At 32.5% G+C, this 14,217-nt stretch overlaps 1 protein-coding gene across 1 annotated transcript; it reads left to right on the forward strand.

Moving 5' to 3' along the window:
- The first annotated feature begins 4,094 nt into the window (after window positions 1–4,094).
- Window positions 4,095–5,500, forward strand: LOC122590213 (transcription factor MYB54-like). Its single transcript, XM_043762547.1, has 3 exons — window positions 4,095–4,251; window positions 4,776–5,059; window positions 5,096–5,500. The coding sequence occupies exons 1-3, from the start codon at window positions 4,095–4,097 to the stop codon at window positions 5,498–5,500; spliced, it is 846 nt and encodes a 281-aa protein (XP_043618482.1).
- The last annotated feature ends 8,717 nt before the right edge of the window (window positions 5,501–14,217 follow it).

Consider the following 14,217-nt stretch of genomic DNA (forward strand, 5'->3'; position numbering starts at 1 on the left):
CAACAACCCTACTATCTAGTCACGTGGCACACACGAGATAATTTGATGAAAGTAGTTTAGTTGAATCTTAATTTGATACACATACTACTTTATTTGATTGCAAAAAAATGTTGTAGTTATTAGTATTTTGACTAGCCATCTGCAACGAAAAGTTGACCGGTTAACCATATCTATACACATAACACCAACTCGATTAACCCTAAAACTAACTAACGTGTGCTACTTAGCAAAAGAATAATATACAGTTTTAAGTAAAGGAATAAAAACCAAATAACAAGTGTTTAACAACCACAAGTTTTAAACTGTATAAGATGCTATTTGAAGCAGCAATAGATACTCATCTCGTCAAGATATATATATAGTATAAAAGTAGTATAAAATAAGCTAGAGTAATGAATTATAAGTATAAAATCTATTGGTGTAAATATTACGTACTAATAAATTTTATGATTGGTATGGTTATGTTTTTTCTCTCTCTTTTTTTAACGGTCAGACTAGTAACGATATCAGGGAATACTTCACTATACAAGCATGAGGTTTTGTCAATTCCACCAGTGGCGGATTTTGAAAGTTTTAGCGGTAGGGGTTTGAATTTTTCTTTTTTTGCCATCGTTATTTCCAGGTATTATATTAGGGTCATGTAATTCACTATTTCATGTAATAATCTAAGTTTTTCATTCAAATTATCAATACATAGTTTTCAATCAACAAAAAACTACAAATACTTATGAAAATACCAAGAGAAAACGCGTGTATCAAATACTGGAGTTACAAGTCAGCGTTATGATCTTTAAGCTCTTTGAACACATTGATTATTAATAAGGTATTAATGTTTTTAGCAATTTCTCTTTATATGTAAACCACTCAAACTAAAAAAAAGTATTAACGGACATAACGAATTGGGCTATAAAAACTAAAAAAGTAAAATTTTATTAGTTTGTCTAGCTATAAATTTATCAATGTCATCTCATGTTAGTAATAATTAAGCTATTGTAATTCTGATCTATATCAATATAATACGATGATTAAGGTTTTGATATAAGTGTTTAAGTAAATCTCGACCAACTATTAATAATCACATATAGCTAGGAAACTGATCGAAAGCATTACGTACATGCATGTTTGCGCGGTGCCAGTGGTGCCGTGGTGGTTAGAATTAAGCAACGTTCGGCCGGTAGGCGGTGGTGGTACGTAGGAGGTGGTTATTTGGATCATCGATTGATGTCATGAATGGATCGATATACGCTGACTCGCGAGAAGCACACGGACGTCCTCAAAATAGAAACACAAAAAGGAGACATTTGTATTTTGTACGTAGTGGCTCAACTCAATTATCATTGTGTTTAAAGGTTGTATACATATATAGCTAGATTTTCTGCTGTGCGAAATATATAGATTCTTGCCCCTAGACGTTAATTAGCCACACGACCGAAACAGACAAATTCGTATTCGGATATTATTTAATTTAAAATTCTAATAATTTATTATGTTACATTAAAAAAATTCAAATATGCTTTAAAACTATAAACAGATTTAATGGAAGTAAAGTTATTTGACCAGTGGAAGAAGTTAAACACACGGAATAAGTTAATCTTTCTTATTAATTAAAGGAGTAAGCAATTTAATAAGTAACCTAGTTAATTAGTTAGATCAACGTTCGGGAATTAATTAAGAAAAATGCTATGTGCTGCATTTAATGTACAAGCTCTTCCATTGAAATTTTATATTAAATATATAATTATTTAATGCACCTAGCTAAGGGCTGCGTTTAATAAAACCCACTAATTAGTCATTCATTTGCAAAAAAAATAATATGAGTGAAATAATTTTTTTATTTTTATTTTGGGTTCGTCACGTTATAGTGCACAAGCTAGTGGTGATTTATCGACTTTATGCGTTTATTAGATGCTAGATCATTGTGAAAGGAAAGTGATATCTGTACCACTTCTTTTAATAGATTTATCACAACTGTGCAATATCAGTTTGTACAGTCAGCTGTAAAAGTTATACCTTGTGATACATAAATCAAAAATCGTGGTACGAATATCACCTTTCATTGTGAAATGTAAATTAATAAGAATTTTTCTATAAATATTAATATAATTAATAGTCAAAACTTTTTTTGTCACAAGATTTTCTAACTTATAACTTTAGTTATGACACATGAAAAATTAAATTTAAAGGCTAATTAACCTTTTTTATCAGTTAATAAATACTTATGTTAGTTGTCAATAAAAAGAATTGAAATGGGAGTAAGTCTTGAAATGAGGGCTTTTGATTGGGAAGATCTAGGTTCAAGTTTTAGCAACGTTACCAATGAGTTTAACTATTAATTTATTGTCGTGTCTACGGACAGACGAGTTGAGTAACGAACCTTGGCTTCGTTTAGCTCGATTGGACCAGCTAGTCATCAGATAGTCCTTAGCCATCGGGTTGTCTTAGACGAAGTTCGATCAATAAAACTAGTTGGCAGTTAATAAAATATATGTACTAGTGGTTTTAGGTAAAATAAAACAAGTATTAATGTAAAACAAATAAAACAATAGGTTTTTATTCAGTGATAATCACCGTGCATCATGAAAATCATCGTACATCAATTGCTCCATTAATCTTCATGCATCAATTTAACCATGATCTAAGGGTCAAGATCTTGTATTATTTGTTTTACTTTAATACTTGTTTTACAATACCCAACCCCATATAGTTGTTAAGGTATATATTTTAACATTTAAATAATTGTTATATATATGTATATATGTATATAGGGGACCTTTATTTTGAGAACCTATTTTTTTGTAAGAACCGTAAGAACTCCTTAATTTTTAATTGGATCACATGTTTTTTTTGTTCATTCACATGTGAAACATTATAAAAATATATGTTGCAGAAGAAATTTTTTTTCAAAACCTTATATATAGTCGTTTGTCACATGTGAATAGAAAATGTCAACAAATTCATTCACAAGTTCATAAAAGGCTACTTTGAAGGTTTATTCAAAAAGTTTCTTCTACAACATACATTTTTATATCATTCACATGTGAATGAACAAAACAAACTTGTGAACAAATATATAATTTAAGAGTTCTCATAGTTCTTAAAAAAATGGTTTTCTCAAAATAAAGAAACTTTATGTATATATATATATATATAGGAAAGGATTCATGTGAGAACCATTTGAATTGAAAGAACCATGAGAACTTTTATATTAACTTGAAGTTCAAATGTGAATGGTATGTGTGAACATATTCGTTCACATATGCACTATCAAGTAATAGTTATAATTACCCATGTTCATATGTGAATAATTCTTAAATGAACCTTACCATATATATATATATAAAGTTATTGATAGATAGTTTGCACAATGCGGTGGCGACGGGGGGAGGGGGGGTGGCGTATATAAAATTAATTGATATAAATGAATGTATTGTAGTTATTTTAAAGGTTAAAGGATCTATGTTGCAAATAATTCATTAAGGGTATGCTTTATAAGGTAGTTAAGATACATGGTATTTAAAAAATAGAATTATTACATAGAAAAAATACATGTATCCTTTAAATTTTACATTATGTGTCAATTAAAAAATATACTTGAATTTTGGTTTAGTATCATTGGATGTCATGATAATATTGCATATCTTTAAAAAGAAAAGGTAAAAAATATGGGCATTTGTTATTGTGAGATTGGAATCGATCACCAACAAACACTTATTCCCCTTAATTCTAGGGTTTAAAAATATGGTTACTACATTAGTTGTATTAAATATTGTATGTATAGATTCTTTAAAAAATAAATATATTTAGAAGATACAAAATACAGATAAGGAAATACGAAGCGAATTAGTAGAAAGAAAGCAGCTATCAAAACTAAGAACGGCATTGGTATAACTGTAGACATACAATTAAGTCTTCATAAACGAAAAAAGAAATTTGATTGAGATAGAAAGTGTCGTGCAAAACCAACAAAAGTGACTGCCTATCCACAACCCTAAACCAACCCACTTTCCTATAAAATCTTCATGTATACTTTGTGTTTCCACCTTTGATCTTCACCTTTATTTTCTTATTAGACCTTTTTTGACCAAGTTGATTACATGGATGAAAACACCGCTGGCGGCTCTACCGATTACTCACGAACGTGTCCTAGAGGTCACTGGAGACCCGCCGAAGATGAAAAGCTCCGGCAGCTTGTCCAACGATATGGTCCTCAGAATTGGAACTCTATAGCTGAAAAGCTTCAAGGCAGATCAGGTGTGATATATATATATAAACACTATATATTTCATCAATTAATCTTATTTGTCAAGATTTATTATTAACTTGTATTGGTTAATAATTAGTTATTTTACTGTTTTTTAAAAAAGTTTGTTGGTATGATCTAACAAATTTTTATTTTTCTTACATGTCTTATCTCTAACAACCTAAAAACATGTAATTTAGGTCATCAAAATTCATCCATTTATAATTGATAATCATCTATAAATATGTTTTAATTTAATTAATTTGTCTTAAAAAACCGTTCATATATCGATCTCTTTAATTAACTAACTATTTAGGACTTACCCTAGAAAAGCATATATGTAATAGTAATAGTTAAATATTCTTTTCATGTGTAACAGATAACATGGTTTTTTAGTACGTGCTAGAAACTTGGTTGAAATAGATTCGTGTAAATTCCATACTTTCTGTGAACCAAACGACCCCTTATGCTTCTATTATTGTGAAAGAAAAGGATTATATACATGTTATGATGATCAGCTCGCATAAATTTGCAGGAAAGAGTTGCAGATTAAGATGGTTTAATCAACTTGACCCTAGAATTAATAGGAGGCCATTTTCGGAAGAAGAAGAAGAAAGGCTGTTGGCAGCTCACCGCGTACATGGAAATAAATGGGCTCTCATCTCACGGTTATTTCCAGGTCGAACTGATAACGCTGTCAAGAATCATTGGCATGTTATTATGGCAAGAAAGCAAAGGGAAAAATCCAAGGTTTGTGATAAATCTGCAACAAGGTTTAATAAAGATGATTCACACACCCTTTCTAGTGTTGATAGTATTGTGCACCACCAACATTTAAGCTCTCATCATGAAGAGTCTAGCTCGAAATACTTTCTAAAGTTCGAGAATGGGAATAGAGAAAAAGTTAATTCATGGTCTTTTATGAGACCAAGTACAATGTTAGCAACCAAAGCATCATCTTCAATGGATTTTAGTGGAACACGACAAGGTAAAGATTGCTTCGTTGGCTCCAGGGTGTTCAATCACGATAGCAATTCACAACTTCAAAATACGTCGTTGGGACAAACGTTTGTCAGGAATTACTACGGAGGATATAGAGTAGCCGGGGATTATCAAACGTATAAAAAGGTCACACTTGCAAGCTCTTTTTCTATGGTAAAGAGGCAAGAACTTGGTAAGCAAAAAATAGATGAGGATGAAGCCAAAAATCAGAATGATGTACCATTCATAGATTTTCTTGGAGTGGGAATATCTTCTTGATTGCAAAAACAACATAAATTATTGGATGTATTAGATTTTCTGGTAGAACTAGTTATAGTGTGTAACTTAAATTATATATACATAGATTCTATTTTGTTATTTTGTATGTTTTTCTTAACATGCACAATATTAATTAAATTATTTATGTGCAAGAATTTGACCAAATGTATTGGAATTGGAATAATAATTATACATCAGGTTTTGTTATATGATTGTGTCAAGATTCCTACCATATATTGTTAATAAGTTAAATAAATAATTAAAATTAGTTGGCGTATGTAACTGACTTGAAGAGGACATGATCAATCTCAACAATAAAGGTGTTCTTCAGTTTTACACAAGAAAATCATCTGTCATTAGCATGATGCTGAAAGTTGAACAGAACATGTTATTCTAAACATGAGTGAGAGTTCAAATGCTTGAGTTTATTATTATTATTTTTTTTGAGTCCGAAGTTGAGTAAACTCTATAGAAACTTCTATGGGTCGACCAATGTATTTGACACCCATTTAATTGTATTATTTTTTACCTATATATCTTTTTAGTACTACTTTAATTTTCTTGATGCAAAATCATAGAAATTAACTTTGCATACTAGCTAGGCAAAATCAATGGATAAATATATTCAGTTGATATGGTGATTCTTGTCAAATTGTTAATCTCAAAGAAAATTTTCAAACACATGCAGTTGATCACTATGGATGTTGCACTGCAACAAATATATTATATGTTTGTATACCGTACATCTTTTATTTTAAATTTTCAAAAGATGCATATAATTATATTGTTATTCCAAAGATTGGATTCAAAATTAACTGTAACGATTTGCCATTGATATGTGTCATTAGCGGGTAATCGATTGTCAACGACCCAGTAACACGCACAACAATGACCGGATTACTGTCGTAGATCCAACGATCAATAGTCAATAATCTTAAACATCCATATTGTTAGCTAGGGAAGTGATCTGTACACTGCCAAATTTTGAACGTACACCACAAAACATGCTATATAGTTTGGTACTGTACAACTCTTAGGGTTCCGACATGAGACATGATGAGATGGATGCATTTTGATAAAGGAAAAAAATGATCTATAATGGTTTTTAATTTATTTAGGATTTTTTTAAAGTAACCTAAGCCCCTGTATTTGTATGTATGTTTCTTTATAGTTTACATAGAGATAGGTAGATCAAAATGTTTTTTTTTTTGAAAGTGTGGATCAATTACTCGCAACAGGGGATCTAGCTTACGTTGTTTTAACTGGGTCCGCACTACACCCTCAATACCTTGTAGTAAGTATGAGCATTTGGACCGAAACCCGTGACCTAACCTGGAACCGGTCCGAACCGACCCGCCCGACTAACAGGTCGGGTCACGGGTCACTTTTTTAGTGCATTCGCGGGTCACGGGTTGGACGGGCCGGGTCGGATGAAGCCAAAAACCGAAAAGTTGAGGAAACCCGTGAACCGCCCGAACCTGACCCGAGCTGAACCGACCCAGACCTTCACGGGCCGGGTCACCTTATAGATCCGTATAGATCCGCATGTTGGGTTCGTTACTTACATTAGTTCATTATTTGTCAGAGAGATTCGTAGTTCATTTGTTAGATTTATCCGTTAAATTCGTCTGAAATATTCGTTTGACAGATTTGTTCGTTAGTTCATTTGTGTAACGACCAAACTCATTTTGTAATAAATAAAAAGATATAAGAATTTTTTTTTCACCGAGCTGCAGTGGGAAGTTTCATCCCCCACCGCGCCGCAGTCACAGCCGAGATAAAACAAAATTTTCCAGAGATATTCCATTGAGCCGCAGTGGGAGTGCACAAGCTCCACTGAGCCGTAGTGGGAGCCCAGATTTCTCAAAAACCACATGTTGACACTTAAAAACGACTTACAACTCATCCAACTCAAATCCAAAGTTCATAACACATAATCCTGAACCCAAACATTCATTTGACATGAACATACATCAATTACAAACATAGTCTTGACCAAAAAGATCACCATCATACAAATGGGTCATTTAACCTAATAAATGACCTATTTACCTTAAACATGTCAAAGTGTAAAATTCATTGACTCAAAATGCTACTTGATTGCAGAATTTATATACCAAAAATAGACATGTTTACTCAAAATGACATGTACAAAGAGCCATAGCCATCAAAGGGATTATCTACTATATTTACCCAAGTTTCCAAACTTCAAAGAGTCCAAAACCTTGAAGCTTACTTCAATTGATCAACTCTTTGCTCTAGCTACTACCAACTCCTATAAAAGGATCAAACAACTAAAATATAAGCAACGGTTAGTGAATGCATACACATATGATCATAATCAAGTTGCCAAAACATCAAACATCATTTATAGCCTATCTTTTGATAGCCATTTCATTCATAACAATCATAAACATAAAATTAACACAAATCATTTTTTACATGGCCATGGATCATGCTAGTAGGACTTTACCCACCTACTAGTCTTTATCATATAAATTGGCTAGTAGGAATTTACCCACCTACTAGCTCACATAATCAAAATCACATTATGCTAGTAGGAATTTACCCACCTACTAGCTTTCATTCATTAAATCAACATTTTGACTAGTAGGAATTTACCCACCTACTAGTCTTCATATTCAACAAATATATGGGTCATAGGAATTTACCCACCTATGACCTCTAATAACAAGAATATGATCATATGCATATACACTCACCTCAAACTTGGCTATTTGGCACTGTATGGCTATTAGGCTTAACAAAATGATCTTCACCACCTACACATTATGCAATATATACCTATCATTTCTACAAAATCAACTCTTTCACAATCATCTAACTAAATTCACTATGAACTCTATCATTATGGTGTTTGGCTACTTAAAACAATTCATCACAATTTTCATAATAATTTTCATAACATAATACTAGCCAAACACCCAAAAACATAAGGTTTATCACTATGGGGTTTTATCATAAAAAACTTCATTTGTATTAACCCCAAATTTCCCCCTTTTAATTCCATTAGGGTTTATTTCTAAAATCCCCAAAATAACAAAAACCCTAACTCCATTAAACATGAACCCTAATTTCATAACTCAACAATTAGGGAGGATTTTTACCTCAAAAGAAATATAAAACAATTTAAATCCAATTTCCTTCTTTTTCTTCTTGCTAAATTCGAAACCCCACAAGGCCACCACAATCTCTCAATTAGTTTCTTAGTTATTCAATTAGATAGAAGAACTTATGGGTGAATTTCATATATTAATTTTGTGTAATAGAAGATTGTAGAATAATTTGGAGAGGTAAGAATTTGAGAGAGTTGTTAGTGAAATTATGAATCATCAAGTAATGAGGCTGGATACTCCCTCAACATGCCATGATATTTTTCAATTTTAGTGGGTATTATACCTACTAGCCATTAAAGTTTCAACTAAATTAACCCCTTATCTCAAAAGAAAATACTAGAAAATTAATTTAATGTCAAAACTATGACAAGGGTTAATTTTATATTACCTTAAAGTATTGGGATGTTACAATTTGTTAGATTCATCCTGGTTCGTCTCACAGTTTTCTGTTAGATTCAATCGTTTGATTCTTCTTAAAAATTCATCTGATAGTTTGTATTTCATATTCTTTTATTAGTTTCGCTTGTTATTTTCATTCGTTAGTTTTGTCAAAAAGATTCGTTCATTAGTTTCATTTAACAGATTCGTTTGTTGGTTTCATTTAAGCATCAGTCTTTCGTCAAATTATAGTTAGTCTAATTTAATCTCATCAAGTAATTTAACATATCATAAACACATAACGAACCTTCAACATGATCTCATAATGGCATTTCTTGTAGGTCAAGGTTATCATACTTAAAACGACATTGACCAAGTATAACACCCGTCATTTTAAAATATGAATTTTCAAAACTTTTGCCTAACGCCGTTTAGAAATGCAGAAAATAGAATCATTAAAACACAACTAACCCTTAACGGATAGTCCATTTATAAAAGTGGTGTTACAACATACATATCATTAAAATAGTGTAAGATAATCCAGGTTTGGCACCAACATAATTGCCAACATAAACAATACATAAGTCATATTAAAAGTAGTCAATCATCATTAAGGCTAACATAATTGACTAGGCGGGAAAACTAAATGTCTTCTTCATAGTAACTACCCGCCTCACCAAGCTAAGTCTTTCACTAGCTCAACCTGCTTAACCTGAGGGAACAACATTTTTAAAAAGAGTAAGTGTTAGCTTTAAAAGCTAAGTAAGATAACATGAGTTTATGAAAACATTTCCAATTCATTATATATTAACAAAAACATTTCATACTATTAATATCACATATTCGTCATAGCACGTTAAGATCACCACATTACTATGGTGTCCATCACATCATACATTAGCAAGATCAAATCATCAACATTAAAGCAACATACATAAGTTAACATATTAGGAATTCATCGTAGTCCTAAATGTGCCTATCATCATAAAGCTTTACTTTTAATCTTTCTTTACTTTCTTTATTTCTTATCTTTCTTTACTTTCTTTTCTTTTGCCTAGACGTAGGCTATGTGACATAAGCCACACATACTTAGGGATGTGGGGTTGTGTGTAGGCGGCCAGAAGACCTTACATGGGGACCTCACCCCCGACTTGATGGGTAGACCTTACGGTGGTCCATCGTCGTCGTTAAGGAAAGACAAAGTCAATCCAACTGAGTATACCGTTTGAACTTTGCGCATGTAGTGGTTAGTTACTCCACCCGGATACACTCAAACATAAATATGCCATGGGGAGGTATCTAGATTCCCACACCACGTGACCACGTACACACTAGCTCCGAAGAACTACCATGGGTTAAGCTTAACACAACTTTACTTATGCTCGAGACTTCTTTATTATATTAGCTTAGGCTACACTTTCACCTAAACTAATCACCTATATCTTTCTTTACTTTATATTAACTTAGGTTACATTTTCACCTAAACTAATCACATACATCTTTCTTTACTTTAGGGCCCTTAATCGTGCACGTGTCATGGCAAACCTATAGAAGTCTAGTGACTAGGTGTTTAAGCCATGCAACTAATCATATGACATACATACATCATCATGTCGTCATCACATATTAGCATCGCATCGTCATATCATTTTATATTCATATCAGCGTATCATTCATAACATCATATCGTTATTTCATATAACATAATATCGTCATGTCATATTAGCATCATATCTTCTTAACTTGATAGCAACATATCATCATATCATTTCATTATCATAACATCATAGCATTGCGTCATCATATCGTCAATTGCATTATAACATCATATCTTTATATTAACATAATATCTTATCGTATTAACATCATGTCATCTTATCTTTGCATCATAAACATTTCATCTTATCACATACTTTATTCCATGATATCATCATAACATAACATAACATATACACAGGGCTGGTCTAATAGGTGGCTAAAGTGGCCGACGGGCCGAGGCCTGATTTTTTAGGGGGCCCGATTTTTTATAGTTTATTATTATGTATATACGTGTGTAATTATTTAAGCTTATTGTAAACTCTAACAATGATCTAAAAACTAAAACATACAATTTAACCGATAAAAAGCCGACGTATACACCTTTTATTTGATTAAAAAAAGAGTTATCATTACTTATCGGAAACTCGGAACGGGTCAAGAAGCGCCTTTGATATATTTTATTGTTCTATTTTTCATTTATTTGACATGACAAGTATTTACTTTTGTTTATTATTTATTGTAATATGTATTCATATAAATAATTTATTATTATTAAATGATATATAAATTATTATTGTTATTTAAAAAACAATGACATAGTTGTTTGTTATTTCTTTAGGTCATTCTATGTTGTTTTAAACTTATTGAAATTTTATTTGTCTTTGGGCTTTATATTCCATTTATTGATATAACATTTGTTGTCATTTTTAGAGATAAATTTATATAATATAATTTGTTACGTTTAGCTTATGGGCCTTATTTTTGCTCTCGGCCTACATCTATAAATCTTCAGGGACGGCCCTGCATATACATATTTCATTTCATCATAGCATGCTTAAGCATACCATTCATCATCAATGGTAATCATAATATACCCCATAGTAACATCACATTCATTCCCGAATATATACAAGCATATAAACATTCATTTGGGGAAGTTAACTTATGAAAACTATGTTTTGTTGTCCCTCGTGTGGTAAAAGATGTTATCTTACCTCAATAGAGTACTCAACAATCACAAATGTGTTTACCGTGCTTGACAAGTGTTCCCGACAACCTATGATACAAGAAGGATGGAAGTATAAGTCAACTAGATACTTAAACGCGCTTAGAACCCTTCTCCCGGCTGGTATCGCCAAGCCTATGGGTGGTCTCGTGGATATCAATTTCCAGACTTACACCCTTCACTTGCAGGAGACTTTTTGACCTCAATACGACCAAATGAGTCAAAACTTAGTTCTTAAGAAATGTAGGGAATGTAAAGACCTTTCCAGAAATATAAAGTTTGACTGTTGAACATCTCTAATGAATGATTTATGACGTTTACAAGATAGGTCTGCAGAAATCGTCTGAAATTCGACCACTTTTGGAAATCGACACTTTTCGGCTATTTATGGACAAAATCACCAGAAACTTTGTTCATATAGATTCAAGGGGACACATAGACCTTTTTAAAAATATAAGCTTCGTCTCCTAACTTTTTTAAGTGAAAGAGATATGATTTTTGCAATATTACTAAATTTTCAGATCTAGTAAACCCTTAGTTTTGTAAGCAATTTCGACCATCACACATATACCATGACATCTACAGTTCATATACACCAAGTTATGACTTAGTTATCCTTATGAAATCATAAATTGATTAATGATACCATTATACTCATTTTACAATCGGTTTGACACCCGAATGACCTAAATCGACTCACAAATGCAATCGAATCCAAATCAAACCTTAAGACCAGATGTGACACTCATATGAAATACATAATGTCTTCAAAATATCATCAACATCACGTTTATACCTGTAGGAAATCAATAGACCTCAATTGATTGAAATAAGGGTTACCGAATGAGCCGAAATCACCGATTTTATCAATAAAACATATTCGATTGATCAAGACCATATATGAATGAATTGAATAGATGAACATAACCAAAAACCAGTAGGGATTACCATCCTTACCTTAAAGATGATTAGAGATTCGATCTACAAGCGTTTAATCACTCCGATTCAACCCGAAATCAAAGGAATTGAGCAAGGAAGACAAAGGGAGGCACACCTTCAATTACACACACTTAATTCTGGAAAAGTTTAGGGATTAGGGCTGCCTAATCCCCCTCAAAACCGTCCACTCCCTTTCACAATTACCAAAGTGCCCTTAATTTAAATCTAACGACCGTTAACGCTCAAACTAACGAATTGGGAACTCAAACGACCGATGGAGCACCTTAATTAGTATCCGACAACTATAATAACATCTTATGACCATTAATAACTAGTTCAAGTATTACATTTATCATTCAAACATCAATAGTTAATTACTTAAGCATTTAAGCAACTAGCAGTGTCAAAGTCAACTAACGGTCAAAGTCAAAGCAATGATAGAAAAGTTTAGGATGTTACACTAAGGCTTGTGTTATTGTCTTGTAACACCCGTCATTTAAAAATATGGATTTTCAAAAGTTTTCGCCTAACAACGTCAAAAGATAGCGAAAGTAATCCTTAAAAGACCAAACCACAAGGACCTGTTTGGTTCATTTATTAAACGGTGTTATTAGCAATGTCATCACAAATAGTTCAAATTGAAATGGGTTGCCCAATATTAAACAACCGACATCCAAGGTAATTACATAGTTATTAACATCTAAATAAACGTCAAATGTCTAATGAGAAGCAACTATGGGTAAACTAAAGCCAACTTCATTGCAATCCACCCATGCCTCGCACTTTATTCATCATCTAACTCAAGCTTGCTGAACCTGAGGGAGCAACACATTTCAAGAAACAAGTGTTAGCTAACGAATTAACTAAGTAAGATAACACATAGTTAATAAACATTTGTCCATTTAAACATTACGAAAAGTCACATTTTTGTCATTAAGACACATATCATAAGTCATCACATCTATCATATCACATCTTGCATTAAACATCTTTCAAATAGGATGGATCATCTTAAAGGTGCCTAGACATCTTTTACATCTCACTTATAACATCTAACATCTTGTAGTTGTGACAGAAGTCACACATCTTATATAAGTGTAAGTTTGTGTGTAGGCGGTCATTAGACCTAAAAGGGAACCTGACACCCGACTGGATGGATAAGCCTTACAGTGGTCCATCATTGTCGTTAAGGAATGACAACCCAATCTGGAGTAGTCCGTATGTTAAAGACAATGTGGCTGGTTAGGCCTCCTGGAGTTACTGAATCACATCTTACCATGTTGCAAGGAGCCACCAAGTAACCACATCCTCGCACTAGCCAAGCAAGGGAAAGTACGGGTTAAGCTTAACACTTTCATTTAAATTACGAGCTTGATTCAACATCTCATATAGTTTAGGTGTGCACATTGCCTATACATTCATCATATAGTTTCATCTTAACATTTGGGCCCCTAAGCGTGCACGTGTCATGGCAACTTACAAAGTCTAGTGAACTAAAG

The sequence above is a fragment of the Erigeron canadensis genome, chromosome 2 (assembly GCF_010389155.1).
Source record: "Erigeron canadensis isolate Cc75 chromosome 2, C_canadensis_v1, whole genome shotgun sequence".
In the NCBI taxonomy this organism is placed as follows: domain Eukaryota; kingdom Viridiplantae; phylum Streptophyta; class Magnoliopsida; order Asterales; family Asteraceae; genus Erigeron; species Erigeron canadensis.

Excerpts from the sequence above, each read along its gene's own strand:
- LOC122590213 (XM_043762547.1), top strand. The coding sequence starts at position 4,095 with ATGGATGAAAACACCGCTGGCGGCTCTACCGATTACTCACGAACGTGT. Across the intron at positions 4,252-4,775 it reads AAAGCTTCAAGGCAGATCAG|GAAAGAGTTGCAGATTAAGA; the intron begins GTGTGATATATA and ends ATAAATTTGCAG. Across the intron at positions 5,060-5,095 it reads TTTCTAGTGTTGATAGTATT|TCTAGCTCGAAATACTTTCT; the intron begins GTGCACCACCAA and ends CATCATGAAGAG.